This window comes from Haliotis rubra, unplaced genomic scaffold (assembly GCF_003918875.1).
Source record: "Haliotis rubra isolate DU_JTF1 unplaced genomic scaffold, ASM391887v1 Scf880, whole genome shotgun sequence".
Classification (NCBI taxonomy): domain Eukaryota; kingdom Metazoa; phylum Mollusca; class Gastropoda; order Lepetellida; family Haliotidae; genus Haliotis; species Haliotis rubra.
Genome location: NW_025767613.1, coordinates 293458 through 309376, shown reverse-complemented (window position 1 = coordinate 309376; position 15919 = coordinate 293458). Strand labels below are relative to the sequence as shown.

At 39.3% G+C, this 15919-nt stretch overlaps 2 protein-coding genes across 4 annotated transcripts in view; one reads left to right on the top strand and one right to left on the bottom strand.

The window, feature by feature from the left end:
• Window positions 1-62: 62 nt before the first annotated feature.
• Window positions 63-5253, top strand: LOC124263417. Of its 3 annotated transcripts, XM_046698046.1 has the most exons (6): window positions 63-236; window positions 687-1055; window positions 1599-1910; window positions 2372-2446; window positions 3329-3421; window positions 4915-5253. In XM_046698046.1, the coding sequence occupies exons 1-6, from the start codon at window positions 182-184 to the stop codon at window positions 5163-5165; spliced, it is 1155 nt and encodes a 384-aa protein (XP_046554002.1). In that variant the 5' UTR covers window positions 63-181; the 3' UTR covers window positions 5166-5253. The 3 variants fall into 3 exon arrangements, with proteins under 3 accessions (XP_046554002.1, XP_046554003.1, XP_046554004.1); XM_046698047.1 differs by lacking the exon at window positions 1599-1910 and having other exon boundaries at window positions 65-236; XM_046698048.1 differs by lacking the exons at window positions 687-1055; window positions 1599-1910 and having other exon boundaries at window positions 76-236.
• Window positions 5254-13790: 8537 nt separating this feature from the next.
• The window catches only part of LOC124263420 (spliceosome-associated protein CWC15 homolog), a 41641-nt gene continuing 39512 nt past the window's right edge, over window positions 13791-15919 (bottom strand). Inside the window, exons 6-7 of the mRNA XM_046698052.1 lie at window positions 15095-15210; window positions 13791-14808 (exon numbers count right to left, since the gene is read on the bottom strand). Coding sequence (XP_046554008.1) covers window positions 14682-14808; window positions 15095-15210 — 243 coding nt within the window. The 3' untranslated portion in view covers window positions 13791-14681. The remainder of the gene's footprint in view (window positions 14809-15094; window positions 15211-15919) is intronic.

Sequence of the window (15919 nt, the reverse complement as noted above, 5' to 3'; positions counted from 1 at the left end):
CTCACACAAGAGCACAACAGTTTTTTTATTTCAGTTATGAAACTGACTACTTTCCGGGAGTGTGTCATAACGCGCTTTTCCAGGTATCATACCCATCCGCAGCCTCAGCTCGCGGTCTGACACCAAGCACAATACAATCGTGCCATGTATTCAAGCACTATACATTTCCAGTTCATACAGCATGATGTTGTTATCGTCTCGGGTGATGTTTTGTGCGTTAATGGCTCAGTGGGGAGGTAAGTGTTTTCGACTGGCAATATGTTTTAATGTGAGTTTGGTTTAACGGCAGTTTGAAGAGTGTTTCAGCCAGACCTGGGCGTGCTGACATGATACAGGAGTGGGTATTAACATCGATCTGCTTTAATGAAACACACGAGCACGGTTTTGGTGCTGAGAAACCTAGAAATATAACTAGGGCAAACCAGGATTCAACCACACAAACAAAGGTTTCGTGTGTAAGGGAGGCAACTCCTGGGGTGGGCCACAGGTGCTCCCGTACCTGATGTGCACATTTGCCAACCATTACGAATATATAGGTATAGAAATACCAGAAGTTACTGTTTAGTAATTTCATAGAGACGAGCTTCGAATGCATGGTCTGTTTGTCAATGAGAAGAAAATAGTAATTATTCTTAATGATATTACTCGTACATAGTTATAATTCAAATTCATTCCTTCAATGCCAGGATGCTATATTCAACTCCACATCCATCCGAAAACAATTCATCTTGATTCATCACGCCATCACGTGACCATACGGTGTAGCCTCGATCTGACACGCTCGAGAACGCAGAAGGTCTACTCTATCATGCTTAAGAAAGGAGGATCTACCGTAGCTGTCTTATTCCAAGATAAAATACTCCATAATATGACGAATCGACACTATGACGTCACCGGGTCCGTGACAACAACCTCTTCGTCAGTTGCTTTCTTCCAAATAGTGCTGGATAATGTCACGTGTCTTGACAGGGGAGATTACTCTTGCATCATGGCAGTAAAACGTTTGGGTAAAGCTACGAGTATGGAGCCGGTTACATCTCGTCTGGAAATCCAAGGTCAGTTTCGCCATTGCTATTTCATCTTATGTGGCTGGGAACATTGCTTACGTTCCGTGTTATACCCTTTGCCTTTACACTGTGAGTTTTTTCACGATGTCGGCTTAGGCGTAAATTGCTGTCAGTGTCTGTTATCTCATTCGTGACCAACTCGTGTTATTCCGGGACAAGCCGGATAGCTTCTTTGGGATTACGGAAAGAGGCGAGTGACGACGAATTCTGTTAACTATACATGCGTTTTAAATCAATGCATTTGGTAAATTCCATGCTTTGTCGATTTTCAATCTTAAAACAGTTTTTAACTATGTGCACACATTTCCAGTGCTTCCAAAACTTGAACGGATGCACCGTTGACAGTACGTAATGTTTGCCTCTAAAACCACACACGAATATCTGCTGTGATATGCTACACACAGACAATGATTATAATTAGAATATAGATTCACCCGTCATAGATGCATCAAACAAACAACTGTGTGTCATTTTCCTGGTGTTTCATTCTTAAACGAGACAGCGAAAGTGAAACTTTCCAGTTATGTTTAGGTAAACCCAGTGATATTTCCGTCAGCCTTACACCGGACACATCGGCCTACACCGAAGGGGAAGTGGTGAGCATCACCTGCTACAGGCTCTGGAATTCACAGACAGCGTATTGGTCGTGGACTCTGCCAGACGGACACAAGTACACAGTATTAAACAATTGCACATACAATGTATTTGAATGTATATACCTGTGTATAAGTTGGACACAATACACTGTCACCATGCACGACCCTGGATCCCAGGTCAGATGTGAGTCTGGGGGACTCGTGAAGACCATACGATTAAACCTGTCAACCACTTCTGAAGAGAATGGTAGGTACTGACAGGTAGTGTACGCTGGGGCCGATGAACGGTGTACCCTGGTATTATCACCCTTGTGTCTGATGAAGGCTGCTCACAATTACTTCAAATACATAATATTGTTCAGCTTTTTCATTTTTGAAATTCTTAAACATATTTCATATAACGTCCATTGACAAATTGAATTATAAAACTTAAATTTATGTTTACAACAGATTTTCCTGCACCAAAAATACATCCACAGTCCACCTCACAGAGTCCATTTCATTCTATATATTGGTCAATATTACCATACTCCTTGCAGTACTGGGAGTTTTCGTTCGGCCCTGGTTGGGAGGGTTTTACGTGGAGTAACGTTCATATTTGGCTGCACAGATCGAAGCCCCATCATTTTAGAAAATCGATGTAAAATTGCAGCATCAATATATCTGTTGAGAAGGCAACACGTTATACACTATGCAATACATTTTCAGGCCCGTCAGCGACTACAGCAAGTACTGCCCCGCCGACACACACGACTACCTCCTCAAGGGACACCAGTCCGCCAGGTAGGCTGTAGAATAAGGCGCTCATAGATGATTTCTTCTAGTGCCAGGACCTCATCTGGTGGCGGTCAAACTCTTGACCAACAGAGAGGAAAGACTGCATCTGACAAAGTCACCAGATGGACTTGGTTATGCTGAAGGCACAGAGAGATTTGAGATGCTTGCCAAGCTGGCCCGTGTTGGGGATCCTTTTGAAATGAAGGTCAAGTCCAGAGCTAAGGGAACCAAATTTAATTCCATCTTTGCATGAGAAACGACCAGTTGGATGCATATGTGAAGAAGATGACATCACCATAAACTGGGTGTTTCTACACCAGGGAGAAGCGAGTCTGTCTGCTGCTTCAAACTGGACGCAATGAAAAATCAGGACAGCAGTTAATGATACAAATGGTTATGGGTATTGTTGCTTATAGTTCTAATGCTATGTCAGAAACAGTATAGGAACCAGTCACTAAGAAAACTTCTCTGAGTTGCATTACAAGTTCTGCCAATACAAGTGACTATGATCAGCATCAGCTCTAAACACCTATTGTATCAACAGTCAGCTCTTCAGGTTAACACTATACAACGTTCACTTATGTCACGAGTGTGTGATGAATTATATTAATAAACAATTATCAACGAAACAAATAACGCGCTCGGTCATGGTAGCTCATATAATGAACCCTGTGTTCTCTTCTTGAGAAATCACAGACATTATTCTTGCTTATTCCCAACTTGACTGTTTGGAAGGACACACGCCCAGCATGGAGATCTTTGTGTAATGTTAAATCAGTTAATTCCACGTTGACACATTTGAAGACACATCATGTGTCAAGTGTATGTTAAATACAACTACGTGATATCTTCGTGCAGTGGTTTTATTATTTATGTTTACTTCAACAGAAAGAGACGGAAGAAGGGTGCTGACAACATATGTTCTTGTGTCAGCGTTTGCTGTTGTTCTGATAGTAACACTGATCTGTCTCTTGTTCTCAGGTAATTATGTTTGATAACTTCTGTATTTATCGGAGAAAGTATCGGTATGGCAAGAAGGATGTTTGTAATGTACATCAGTATTCCAACACGTCTTCGTAGATGCATCAGTCTCCCAACACGTCTTTGGAGACGCATCAGTCTCCCAACACGTCTTCGGAGATGCATCAATATTCCAACACGTCTTCGGAGATGTTGGAATATTGATGCATCTCCAAAGACGTGTTGGAATATTGATGCATCTCCAAAGACGTGTCGGAATATTGATGCATCTCCAAAGACGTGTTGGAATATTGATGCATCTCCGAAGACGTGTTGGGAGACTGATGCATCTCCGAAGACGTTTGGAATACGTCTTCCAACACGTCTTTGGAGATGCATCAATATTCCAAATGTGCACACATTGTGTTGATTCCCAAGATTCCCAGCTTATGTTGTAGATAACCGGAAATCATTCCCTAAAAGAACTGGGCGTGAGACCAACAACCAACAAAGCAATGTGGTATAATTACAGAAAAAGACATGTCTGTGATGTGTTTTGTTTGGATATATAATATAATCTATACATATCGCGGGTCTATATTCATCTCAATTTAAACACCAGTAAACTATAAATCCCAAAAGAAAAAGTCTATTCAGTTCCTTGTTTCTACAAATCTGAAGGAAGATAAATAGAAACATGTTCCGTTAGATACTTGATGGGCATTTAGAAGTTGGAAGGTAACATAACAACGTATGGTATGGATTTACAACTTCTTTATTATTTACAACACGACGTTTCTGGGCTATTAGACATTTAGGTTTATTCGTCACCATTTGATGGTGATTCAAGACATATGTCCATGCTTCCCAGTGCGGAATCAGAGCTTACTTATAATTATGGAAAGTGTTTTTCTCACAATTACAAAAGTTCATTAAGAGCCCGTAATACATCTTTGGTTACAATTGCAGAGTAACACAATGGAGATTGATATTTGTTCCTGCGTGTAACCTTTGGTAATTGTAAAAATGAAAATCTCGAAAATAGACTACTTTAGAATCGCAAGGTTCACGTGGTTGACGCCTATAAGGTGCTTTTCATTTGTCATTGAAATGGATCTGCCCAATCATATACACTCAACGTGTTTGCCATGTTGATAAACGGCGTCTTAGATTCATCATGTAAAGAGTTCTGATCAAAGGACAATGCTTCTGTTAACATACTGAACTTGTATACTTTAGATTGAAGCCGTAATGACCTCTCATACTGACTGGTCGTTTAAAATTATTACGTAACCTGGGCTTGTTTTGCAACGGAAATGCACGTACATGAAACATCCTTGGGTATTGATTTTCATGGAAACATAAATTTAAATAACATGTCATAGGCGGATCCTATTGACCTTTGAAACTCGGGTGAAAATGAAGTGTGCACCCCTCCTTTTCTCAATAGTGTGCACACCCCCTTTCCCCAAAAGCTGTATCCGCCCCTGCATGTAGTTCTCGTTTGTTTCCAGATCCCAAATGTAAATGCCATCCCCGTACGTTAAAGAACTCTAACGTACCAAGAGATACATTTCGCAGCGAGAGACACCGGAGACGACGACGAGTAATGATCGTTCAATCCGGTAACTTAACTTGTCCCCCTCCAGGTCTGGACAGAGCCAGTGATGAAACAGGATACCGTGAGGGCTACCTTCAGCCTCAAGATACTGCAGACAACAGTGTGTCAGAGAGCAATGAACATGTATACGAAGAGATTGAATAGACCAATCAGTGTAAATATTTTGTATATTTTCAAGTATATACATGTAAATAGTACGACTAGTTGTTCATTAAAGACGTATGTCATCAAGGATATGCTTCTCTATTATTTACAACTGTGTACAGCATGTTGACTGAGTGAACAAAATGTGATCAGATTTTTTCGATACACGTTCTCGCAAAAGGCGAGTTCCTGGTTTACAGAAACAAGTTCACAAAAGGAGTGTGACAGTGGGGTAGATTCATGTACAATTGGATGTTGATGCTGAGTTGATTGATTGTGGGACATCGTAAAGGCATTATTAGTATAAATGCTGTAGTAAATGCTATACTAACGTGTTCTGATTGGGCTCAAATATTTATAGGAACTAACAGTCTTAAGTGGTACGTTTATAAAGTTCACATATTAAGTATTTATGTCCAAACGCCTTGTAAAATAAATATATTGTTGACAGTGTTTAGCAATATCCCAGCAATATCAAGGCGGGGGACACCAGAAAATTGGCTTCATATCGTTTACTTATGTGGGGAATCAAGTCAAGTCTTAAGGCCTCCGGCCGACATACAAATATACGTTTGTAAATAATATACAAATACAGTATACAATGCATACAATGGAGAGAACAAAATGACAGGCCATTGTAAAGTTTCGTCGTTTTAGCAATATTCCAGCAATATCAAGGCGGGGGACATCAGAAAATTGGCTAGATATCGTTTACCTATGTGGGGAAACAAACCCGCGTCTATGGCGTAACGAACGAACGCTTCAACCACTAGGCTTCCCCACCGGACCACACTGTATGTAAAGTATAAAACCAGTTTAGAACAAAACAGTAAACGGAACCTTAATTTGGAGGACTCACATCGTATCTGCGCTGTACACCGAGCGCTGGATCGCATTTTAGTATATTCCCCACATCACTATAACATCACTATAGGCGGCAATGACATCTAACATCACTATAGGCGGCAATGACATCTAACATCACTATAGGCGGCAATGACATCTAACATCACTATAGGCGGCAATGACATCTAACATCACTATAGGCGGCAATGACATCTAACATCACTATAGGCGGCAATGACATCTAACATCACTATAGGCGGCAATGACATCTAACATCACTATAGGCGGCAATGGGAAAATATGTGGTTTTGACATTGGCAATGGAAAGATGAAATAGGTTGGATATTTTCATGAACTGCTTTTCACAATTGTTAATTATCGTGTTCCTGTTTGCACGTACAGATGAGATACAGGGCAGTTAATGTCCATCAATAAACAGTTGGTCAAGATATCCTCAGTATCGTTATGCAGGGACCCAGGTACCCATTCATGTCACCACACGGTGTCAGAACACTGGTAGGGTGCTCTAAACAGCTAAACACAGAGATAAGCACAGTAGAACTAGTCTGAGGATTGTTAAACAGAGACATTCTGCTTTCTGTGGGACATGGTAAAGGGAAACCTAGCGTATGTGAGTGAGTGAGTGAGTGAGTATGGTTTTACGTTTACGCCGTTTTAGCAATATCCCAGCAATATCAAGGCGGGGGACACCAGAAAATTGGCTTCATATCGTTTACTTATGTGGGGAATCAAGTCAAGTCTTAAGGCCTCCGGCCGACATACAAATATACGTTTGTAAATAATATACAAATACAGTATACAATGCATACAATGGAGAGAACAAAATGACAGGCTATTGTAAAGTTTCGTCGTTTTAGCAATATTCCAGCAATATCAAGGCGGGGGACATCAGAAAATTGGCTAGATATCGTTTACCTATGTGGGGAAACAAACCCGCGTCTATGGCGTAACGAACGAACGCTTCAACCACTAGGCTACCCCACCGGACCACACTGTATGTAAAGTATAAAACCAGTTTAGAACAAAACAGTAAACGGAACCTTAATTTGGAGGACTCACATCGTATCTGCGCTGTACACCGAGCGCTGGATCGCATTTTAGTATATTCCCCACAATTATTCAGAGTGTATGTGGCTTCTGTAATTTGTTATCATTTTTAATTCATCTGACAAGACGCAATCCCATGACCAAACGGCGCCGTAAATGGGAGAGATGGAGTCTGCGGGCTGCCGGACTGAGTGAACATCATCCGATCCACGTCCATTCCTCACAGGAAACGTTACTATGGCAAGCAGGAAGCCCCGATATGAACCCCATCGAACATCTGTGAGACTATCTTAGACACCAGGTTCGAACTAGAGATCCTCCTGTTCAGAATCTAAAAGAAATAACGCAGGTACTGACAGATGGTATCCGTGCGAGGGGTGACTATACCAGGTACTGCTGTGGCCACCTGGGGTGGTTCATATGTAGCAGGACGTGGAATCATCCCACAGATGACATCCATACCTTGTCAGCTTGCTGACGGGGTTAACATCTTTGTTCATGTGGACAAGGCGTCCAAATTCGGATTAGTACCCAGCGGGCACACAACGTTGATTCAACGTTTAATCAACGTTGAATTTTGGTTGTTTGGTTGATCAACCTTTCATAAACGTTGATTCACACGTTTATCATGCGACCAAAGAAAGTTAGTCGAGATTCGTCTAGTTGTCAACGTTCTTTCAACGTAAGGTGATTGTAAGGGGGGGCACCCATTTTGTTCAGGGAGCTAAGGGGGCAGTATTTTTTGTACACGCACACTATGTTTTAATATGATGCTTAGAAATTATGGGAAGGGGAGAGGGGGAGGGTAATTCACATTGTACATGCTTCTCCATAAAAATCATCATCACCCCCAAGCCATACATTATGAACGGTCCCTAAGGGCAGCTATTCAAAATCGAATAGAATTTATCAACATTTTATATTGCATCACATTATTATGAACATTTGTTCGTTTGAATAGATCTATCAGTAAATTATGCATTGAGCACGCTCTGAACCCTGTCAACATATGTATATTATTTGGGGAGGGTGGGTTGGAGAATGGCGAAAGGAAATCTTTCTCAGATCATGCAACGAAAATTCACATCAAAATGTCTTGTGAAAGTCTTTGTTAAGGATGAAATTGTATATAATTTATTTGAACTTTTATTTATTTACAAAATGTGTAACTTCACTAATGATTCTTTGATGGGACAATTACCAAACTGCACCCACAGACTTTCATTCTTACACTTGTTTGAAGGGATGTGATGATTCATGTCTCTTAAAGGTTAAAATGTTACATACAAAAGAAGTAATTTAGTAAGGAACATTTAATTATGAAATAAGATATAACTTTAATGGAATTTGCAGAAATCTCATCTTCGAAGACTGGTGGCAGCAATTTTGTGGATCATATAAAAGGAACAATACTAAGGTAACAAGTTTTTTAACATTTCACTTGTTTCCAGTATATCCACCACAAAGTTTAAGAGAAAGATGATAATGCTCTTCATTACCACCTGTTTTGAATATTTGTGATATTTTTTGGTCTTTTTGGTGATAATATTTGGTCTTTATCTTCATTTATATATTTAGGTTGATCTTGTAAGAGAATAATTTGACAATGATTTCTCCCGGAGATGTTTAGTTTAATGAGCACTCCCTTGCTTGGCGCCATATTGTTTTTCGCCGTAAAGAGCTGGATGCGAGAAAGGACGCGAGAGGAAAGAAGTCATAAATTTATAGAGATATATAGATGTTTATTGCTGGGAGACACACCCTTCGGGTATTTGGTCAGCTGTAGAATTTGAATATGATGTTTCTTTATTATTGTCAAAGTGTAGGTTTTTCATTATTTGCATCACAGGCCCCCACTGCGGATCAGAAAATCGATAAACTAGGCCCCGGTTTAGTATCAACACCCCCAACTATATAATACATTATATACAATACATATAGTAGGGGGTGTTGATTCTAAACCGGGGCCTAGTTTATCGATTTTCTGACCCGCAGTGGGGGCCTGTGATTTGCATTTAAATGTGTGCAGTGAAACATGCTGAGATTTGGAAGAGTCCATTATTTAGAGAACAGGTATTGTTAGATATCAGCATTTTATGTACATGTTCCCTTGTCAAGATCATCTATCGAGTATATTAGAGAGAAGGTGTATATTTGTAGTGTTTGATATCAGAGTTATTTTCAGTGTATGACCTACATTTCAATATGTTTTGGCCACCTGTCACCCCTTTGGTCAAATAAAGTAGGACTTTCATTTCTTGGAATTGAGAGTCAGAGATACAATGTTTCCAAGAATTTGCGTGTGCCAGCGATGTTTGTTTACGAGTACATTTAAGTCTCTTTGAGTGTAGATTGAAGTTGTAAGAGATGTTATTCAATGTCTAATTATTCAGGATATGATAGATTATTTCTGGCAGTGTAGAGGTTTATCTCATTATTTTATTGTTCATGATTCAGAGAAGCATAGTTATGATATTATAGGCACACATAATTCATTATATGAGAGATTTTCTAAGCGTTCCTATAAGAGATTAAGTGTAAACATTTCTGAATTATAAAGAAGTTATTTATGTTTTATGAGTGTGAAATGACAAAGAGAGAGAAAAGAGTAGATAATAGGATATATTGTATACTTATGAGAGCTCATTATTGTTTTCAGAACTCCATAATCCATACTTCCTTGTGTTTGGGAACAAATGGTGTTGGAAGACCTCCCACAGTAGACTTGTTCTTTGACCTGTGAACCACCACCCATTTTGTTTTCTTATTATTTAATGTAAAATGGCTTTTGTTACAATGTATGACTCCTGTTAGCAAAATTGCTACATCAGTACAACTCCTATTTAATGTGAAATAATCGCTTCCTAGAATCTCTAAAGAAAACTAAATCTGACACAATAACAACAATCTTCCATTGTTTTGCAGGACAATGTCAAACAATTTGATGTCAAGAATGAATGTTGATGGGCAAAACGGCAAGTTTTCTTTTTAAGAATACAAGGTTGTATTCAATCATCTCTGGTAAATTAATTACCAAATGCAGCACTTTCATCATGACCATAGCAAATAATATATGACAGTAAAGCATCGTCTAATTCATCCTAATTCATAGTCTAAATGAATAATCAACTTGCAACTGAGGATTTTCTTTGAAAATGTTTAAGAAAACTTCCATTCCTTTAGTTGAAAATATAAATTGTTTACACTTTTCGTCATATTTTGTATTCATGCTGTTCATGTGTTCACATGCCAAGTTACAGCAGTGAAATGAACCTTTCAAGTGATTGATTAAACAAATACTTGAATCATTTAAGACAATATATCTTCCATATAAATTATTCATGTTTTTAAATATAAAATTTCAGAATGTGTCCCATCCCATGGAAATGAGATGGAATGCATCCAAGCAAATTTCAAGAAAGAGTTAGGAACGCTTCTGAAGTATCCACCTGACCGCCAGGCAGGGAGTGGCAAAAAGAAGAGGAGCTGATAATTGTGTTTTTGGAGTTGTAATTGTGTTGAAAAATCTGAACTGTTGTATTGAAATTGGTGGCGTAATTGTCAGTTTAATGGTATATGCAGATGATATTGTGTTATTAGCACAACAGAGATCACCTACAGACTATGTCATGTGTGATGTTTTACATTATGCATTAAACCACGTTTCTCTGTGTGTGTGTGTGTGTTCATAAAGGTTTCATGAAAAGTGACTTGTTTCATGTGTTGTCTTCAGGTATAGTTCCTGGTCATCTTGGATCCCTTTCATGGTGAAAGTAATTGCATTCTGTTTATTCAGGGGTCTGTCTTATAGCTGAAATTCAGACAAAATGTCTTCTCGGGACAATTTCCACCTTTTCAAGATAACAATACAACAGTAAATAGTTTTCTTAATTTGGAATACTCTTTTCTTCTTACTGAATTATATCCGTCCAACTGACATAAAACTTAAATGAACATTATATTGAATGTGGAATTTTAACCAAGTATTTTATCAGGTAAATATTTTTACTGCAATTTCTGTTTGACACTGTTTATTGCAGGTAGCTTTTGGGGTATTTTAGCTGGATGCATGAGTTTGGTGCTACTTTAGTGTAGTTTGAAGTGCTAGCCTATTTACAGGAAAGCGTAATACCTCCCAGACACAACCACAGAACAACACATTTTCAACGTTAATAATATGTCAAACTTCAGCGTTGATTCCACGTCGGATATCTGCGTCTAAAAAACTTTCATATACAACCACAGAACAACCCATTTTCAACGTTAATAATATTTCAAACTTCAACGTTGATGTGCCTGCTGGTAGGTCCATGGTTCGAATCCCAGCATTTTATGGCTGCTACACATACAAGTGACAATCTGATTGGTCATTGAGACCAGACTTTCCGGTATTGCCGATATTCACTTTTTCATGTATTCATCTCAGATTGAAAGTAAATTCAACTGAAGAAAGTTTCAGTTTTGTTTTTGTTTTAGTCAGAGTAAACTATGTAACAGTTAAGATTTTAATACGTAGAATTAATATAACAAAGATAACAATGTAAGATGCAGCCAATGATTACAGCATCTTCACCCTTCTAACCCCTGTACTGGTACAGAAAGGAAGATGACACCTTCACCATCCTTGACAAAGACCAGGATCCCGAAGCGTTATTGGACCATTTCGACATACAACGCCATAGAATCAAATTCACCATGGAAACAGAAAAAAACCATTAAGCTTTCCTCGATATCCAACTCATCCACACATCCACACCACCGTCTACCGCAAACCCACCCACACGGACCAGTACATTCACTACCTGTTAAATCAAACAAGCTATCATTGCCACCTTCACCCGACGAGCCATAGCTGTCTGCAGTTGACAGCCTCAGCCAAATAGGCCATCATGTCAACCATAAATTCATTGCCTTCAAGGGATACCTGTAACATTTGGCGGAGAAGACCCCTCATACCCAGCAAAAAGATCCTGTCCCCATGCCCTAACCTGTCCCACCACCTTTCTTTGTCAGCATCCCATACCAAGGTCCTACCTGTCACCAGAACAGCCAAAAATGGACGTTACTTTCTACCCATTTGGTCGTCGAACCTATTTCTTCGGCGTCATGGGCTATCCGAGGGAGGGCACCCGTAGAACACGGAAATACACATAGAGAAGCAGAGAAAGTGGTCAAATGTAACGTTGTATTTAGGATTACACTTGAAAATATCTCTGTGCACATTATGCCAAAGTCATCACGTTAAAAACAAAGCACAACATATCAAATTTACGATATCATCAATTCTTTCCAAGATAACGTTAATATCCTCCATCATATTCTTAATACATTTCGTGATATTATGAATGTTAATGCACATATGTAAACTATCTCTATTTGAGATATCTTTAATTCAATTTCAGATATCTCTAAAACAATTAAGATATGAGTAATTTCTCCATAAACGTGTGAAAAGGGTTTGCAATAAGGCTGCGTGCGAGAAGCTAAATGCACTTCTAGTCTGATGTCATCATGTGCAGACAGAACTGTTCCAGCTCAGTATTGGCGAATCTGTTCTGCATCACTTATTAAGTAGTATGTCTGTGATTATCAATACATATTTCTGACAAAGATATGAACAGAAGTATAAATGTTTCATATTTTTAATGGCTGGATAAAACGTTATCATGGGAGTACAAAGAACAGGTATCAGCTTGCTTTAAACAATCCCACAAGACCTCAACCTGAGCAACATGGAGTCTGGGGCCTGGAGGACCGCAGGTCTGTACTTGCTTCCCCTGCCTCTGTGATCTGGAGTAGAGAGTTTCTCATCACAGAGTGGAAGGTCTCCGGTTCGGTCCCCCACTTGTCAAACCAATAATGTGAGCGGATGGTACTCTGTATCTTGCCTGGAGCTCGTGGTACCAAAACAAGTACTGGTTGGCGCCAGTGTGAGAAATAGTTTCCAAATTTTGCTGGCCAGTCGGGCTAGTTATGCTTGAAAGTTAGCCCACAAAATAATTCACTCGCCCGCAATTTGAATGTAGACATGGGTTTTATCATTAAGCTGGTAATATTATGAATATTTTTTTATCAGGCCATAATCGTACATGATTTAAAAGTGTATTATAACTTAACAAGTCGGAATGAGTGATATATTTACAAAATGACCCCATAGTGACTAGAAATTTATTGGCCCAACTGACTTTTAACTAGGCCTGTGGTTATTTCACAAACTGGTTGGCTCAGAGTCAGTGTACTGTGTCTGCGCAGAATATTGCTGTAATGCTGCAACAGGGTATCTGTTGGCTGACTCTACAAAACCAGTCACACAAACCTCACACGTACACATGTATGCATGTCACCTCATAAATGAACCAATCTTGAATGTTGCACACACACATGGAGTCATGTCGCTCTAGGTTACACAAAACCAAATGTTTTCGCATAGACTTCTATAGCAACGTTATTTATTTTATCCAATCACAAATTTCACATGTCTCATCTGGCCAAATGTTTACACACCTAACTGGCTCAGCGAGCAAGTGATTCTGACTTAGTGCAGTAGAACCTCTCAGTGCAACAATCTTGACCATTACTCTCTCTCACTCACTCACCTGTTAGTGCAACAATGTTGAATGCAAAGTTAAACCCCACTTCACTTGAACTGTATGTAGTAATTATCATTCGTTCAAATCATATTTTAACCAACAAACAACTCTTACACCGAAAGTTTTTACTTTATTTATTTGACACAGATGATCCTAGCGACATTGAAGACACAGTAAACTAAATATTCATCAACAGCATGTACTCGCGCTCAAGTTCAGACCTTCCACAGACACTAGTACATTAATAGCATTGTAATATGTGTAAGTAAATGTACATATACTACCCTAAAAACAATATGACATTTTCATTGATGATTCTTTGATAGTTATGTGACATGGTGAAAACAGAGGTATGAAAAACATATCTGTATAGACATTTTCGATCCTATCAGTCAGAGAGTGAAACAAATTCTGATGCGTAACTGAGTACACATGTCAATATCACTGTGAGTGAGTGAGTGAGTTTAGTTTTATGCTGCTTTATGCAAAATATTCCAGCAATGTCACGGCGGGGAACACCAGAAATGGTCTTCACACATTGTACCCATGTGGGGACTCAAACCTGGCTCAAAGGCATGACGAGCAAACGCCTCAACTACCAGACTACACCACTGCCCCCAATACCATCGTCCTCTAAGAGATGAAATGAAAATATTGAGAAGACGATACTCAAGACACCCAGCCACTCCCCTCCGCTGGTGGCGACATGTTTACAGTAACCTTCGGATAGAAATGACAAGGTACGGATTATCTCCCCTGGACAGGGAAACATGGCTGTTTGCAAACACCACAAACACGGGTTTTGATTTGCCAGGGATCTGGTTTGAATTTCCTTTTGTCCACTCATCACCCTCATCAGGAAAACAGTACCAACAGGTTGCTTTGTCTGCAGACAACTAACATCGTAACCACATTTCACAACAGCAATACCGAGATGAGCGACATTTCTTGTTTCATCAGCCATGTAAAGTGTTGCAACACAAGTCTTTATCCAAGTTTGTAACACAGTCTGTTATTTCACATATTTCTCCATAAACTTTTTATGAAACTCTGATCTGAGTGTGTCATTGACAAAGCCCCTCGTCTTGCGTTCCTCTTCCCCTTTGGCACAGTTCTTGAAGACCACGTCATCATCCCACCTGTAACATAGGCAGCGTTCAGATACGTTCACACACTGTAGGGTTACCTGCCTTAGGGCTGCTGCTATGGTGGGCCAGGTCACAGTTTACATTTCAAAATATCATCCATGACCGTTCTCAAAATGATTGCTTTTAAAGAAGACAGGAGGTTCAGGATTAAATATGCACTAAGAAAATGCAACGAAATAACAAGTTTCAATGCTTCTTTTAAAGAAAGCAGAGGTCTAAAAGTATTCGGTTCCATCACAAATCCTGCAGCTATGCTGAAGTGTAGGATTAACCATACCTTCTTTTTACTTTAAAATCTGCTACAGGTTTTTCTCCATCTTTATTAATGAGGGGATTTCCACGGAGAATGTTCTCTGTTCGGATTCTTTCCTCCTCCTGTTTACGTTCAGATTCCTGGCAACAGATAGAAAAGTCACATTTGAATAAAACATGAAGACATTTCTCACAAGTCGACCGTAGCAACTTCACACAATACTCCTTTAATCATCAACACAAAACCTGTATGAAATAAGTGGCATCGTTCCCCACAATAATGTCACACAAGCCCTGTCTCACACTCAGCGTGATGACTTAGCATGACATTACTGCCATAGGCTAATTTGCATTTCATGTGACCCAACTTTTCTCTTGTTTGTAAAACAAAAGCGCTAATTCTGTTTTTAGGACAAAGTGGCTTAATGCAAGTCTTCTGGTGCGCTTTTCACATTGTTTTGTACATTTATTTTGTAAGTAATTACAGTGTGACAGGGAGGTTTATGACAGTCCATAGTTACCCATCAAAGTGACGCTATCGCCAGATCGATGGGGCATCGATAACAGCATGCGGAGCCATATAACCAATGTTAACAAAGGAAAGCTCCGCAAATGGAAAGTTTTTCACCTTGTTGAATATCTTTTCCATGAAGGTTAACAGTTTTATCCCATATGCCCATATTTGTAGAAACGTAAAAATGTAATTTTTAGAGTAAAATTGATATTTTATACTTATCCTGACTCATGCTCTTTTGCTTGTCTTCTTCTTCTTGCGAACATAGTGGAACACTTGTATCTCCTTAATTGAAGCTCCCTTCAATGTAAAATCACTAATTAGTACTCACCAAGA

Coding starts and splice junctions, on each gene's coding strand:
- LOC124263417 (XM_046698046.1), top strand. CDS start 182: ATGATGTTGTTATCGTCTCGGGTGATGTTTTGTGCGTTAATGGCTCAG. Junction 1,056..1,598: donor ATCTCGTCTGGAAATCCAAG/GTCAGTTTCGCC, acceptor AGTTATGTTTAG/GTAAACCCAGTGATATTTCC. Junction 3,422..4,914: donor GATCTGTCTCTTGTTCTCAG/GTAATTATGTTT, acceptor GTTTGTTTCCAG/ATCCCAAATGTAAATGCCAT.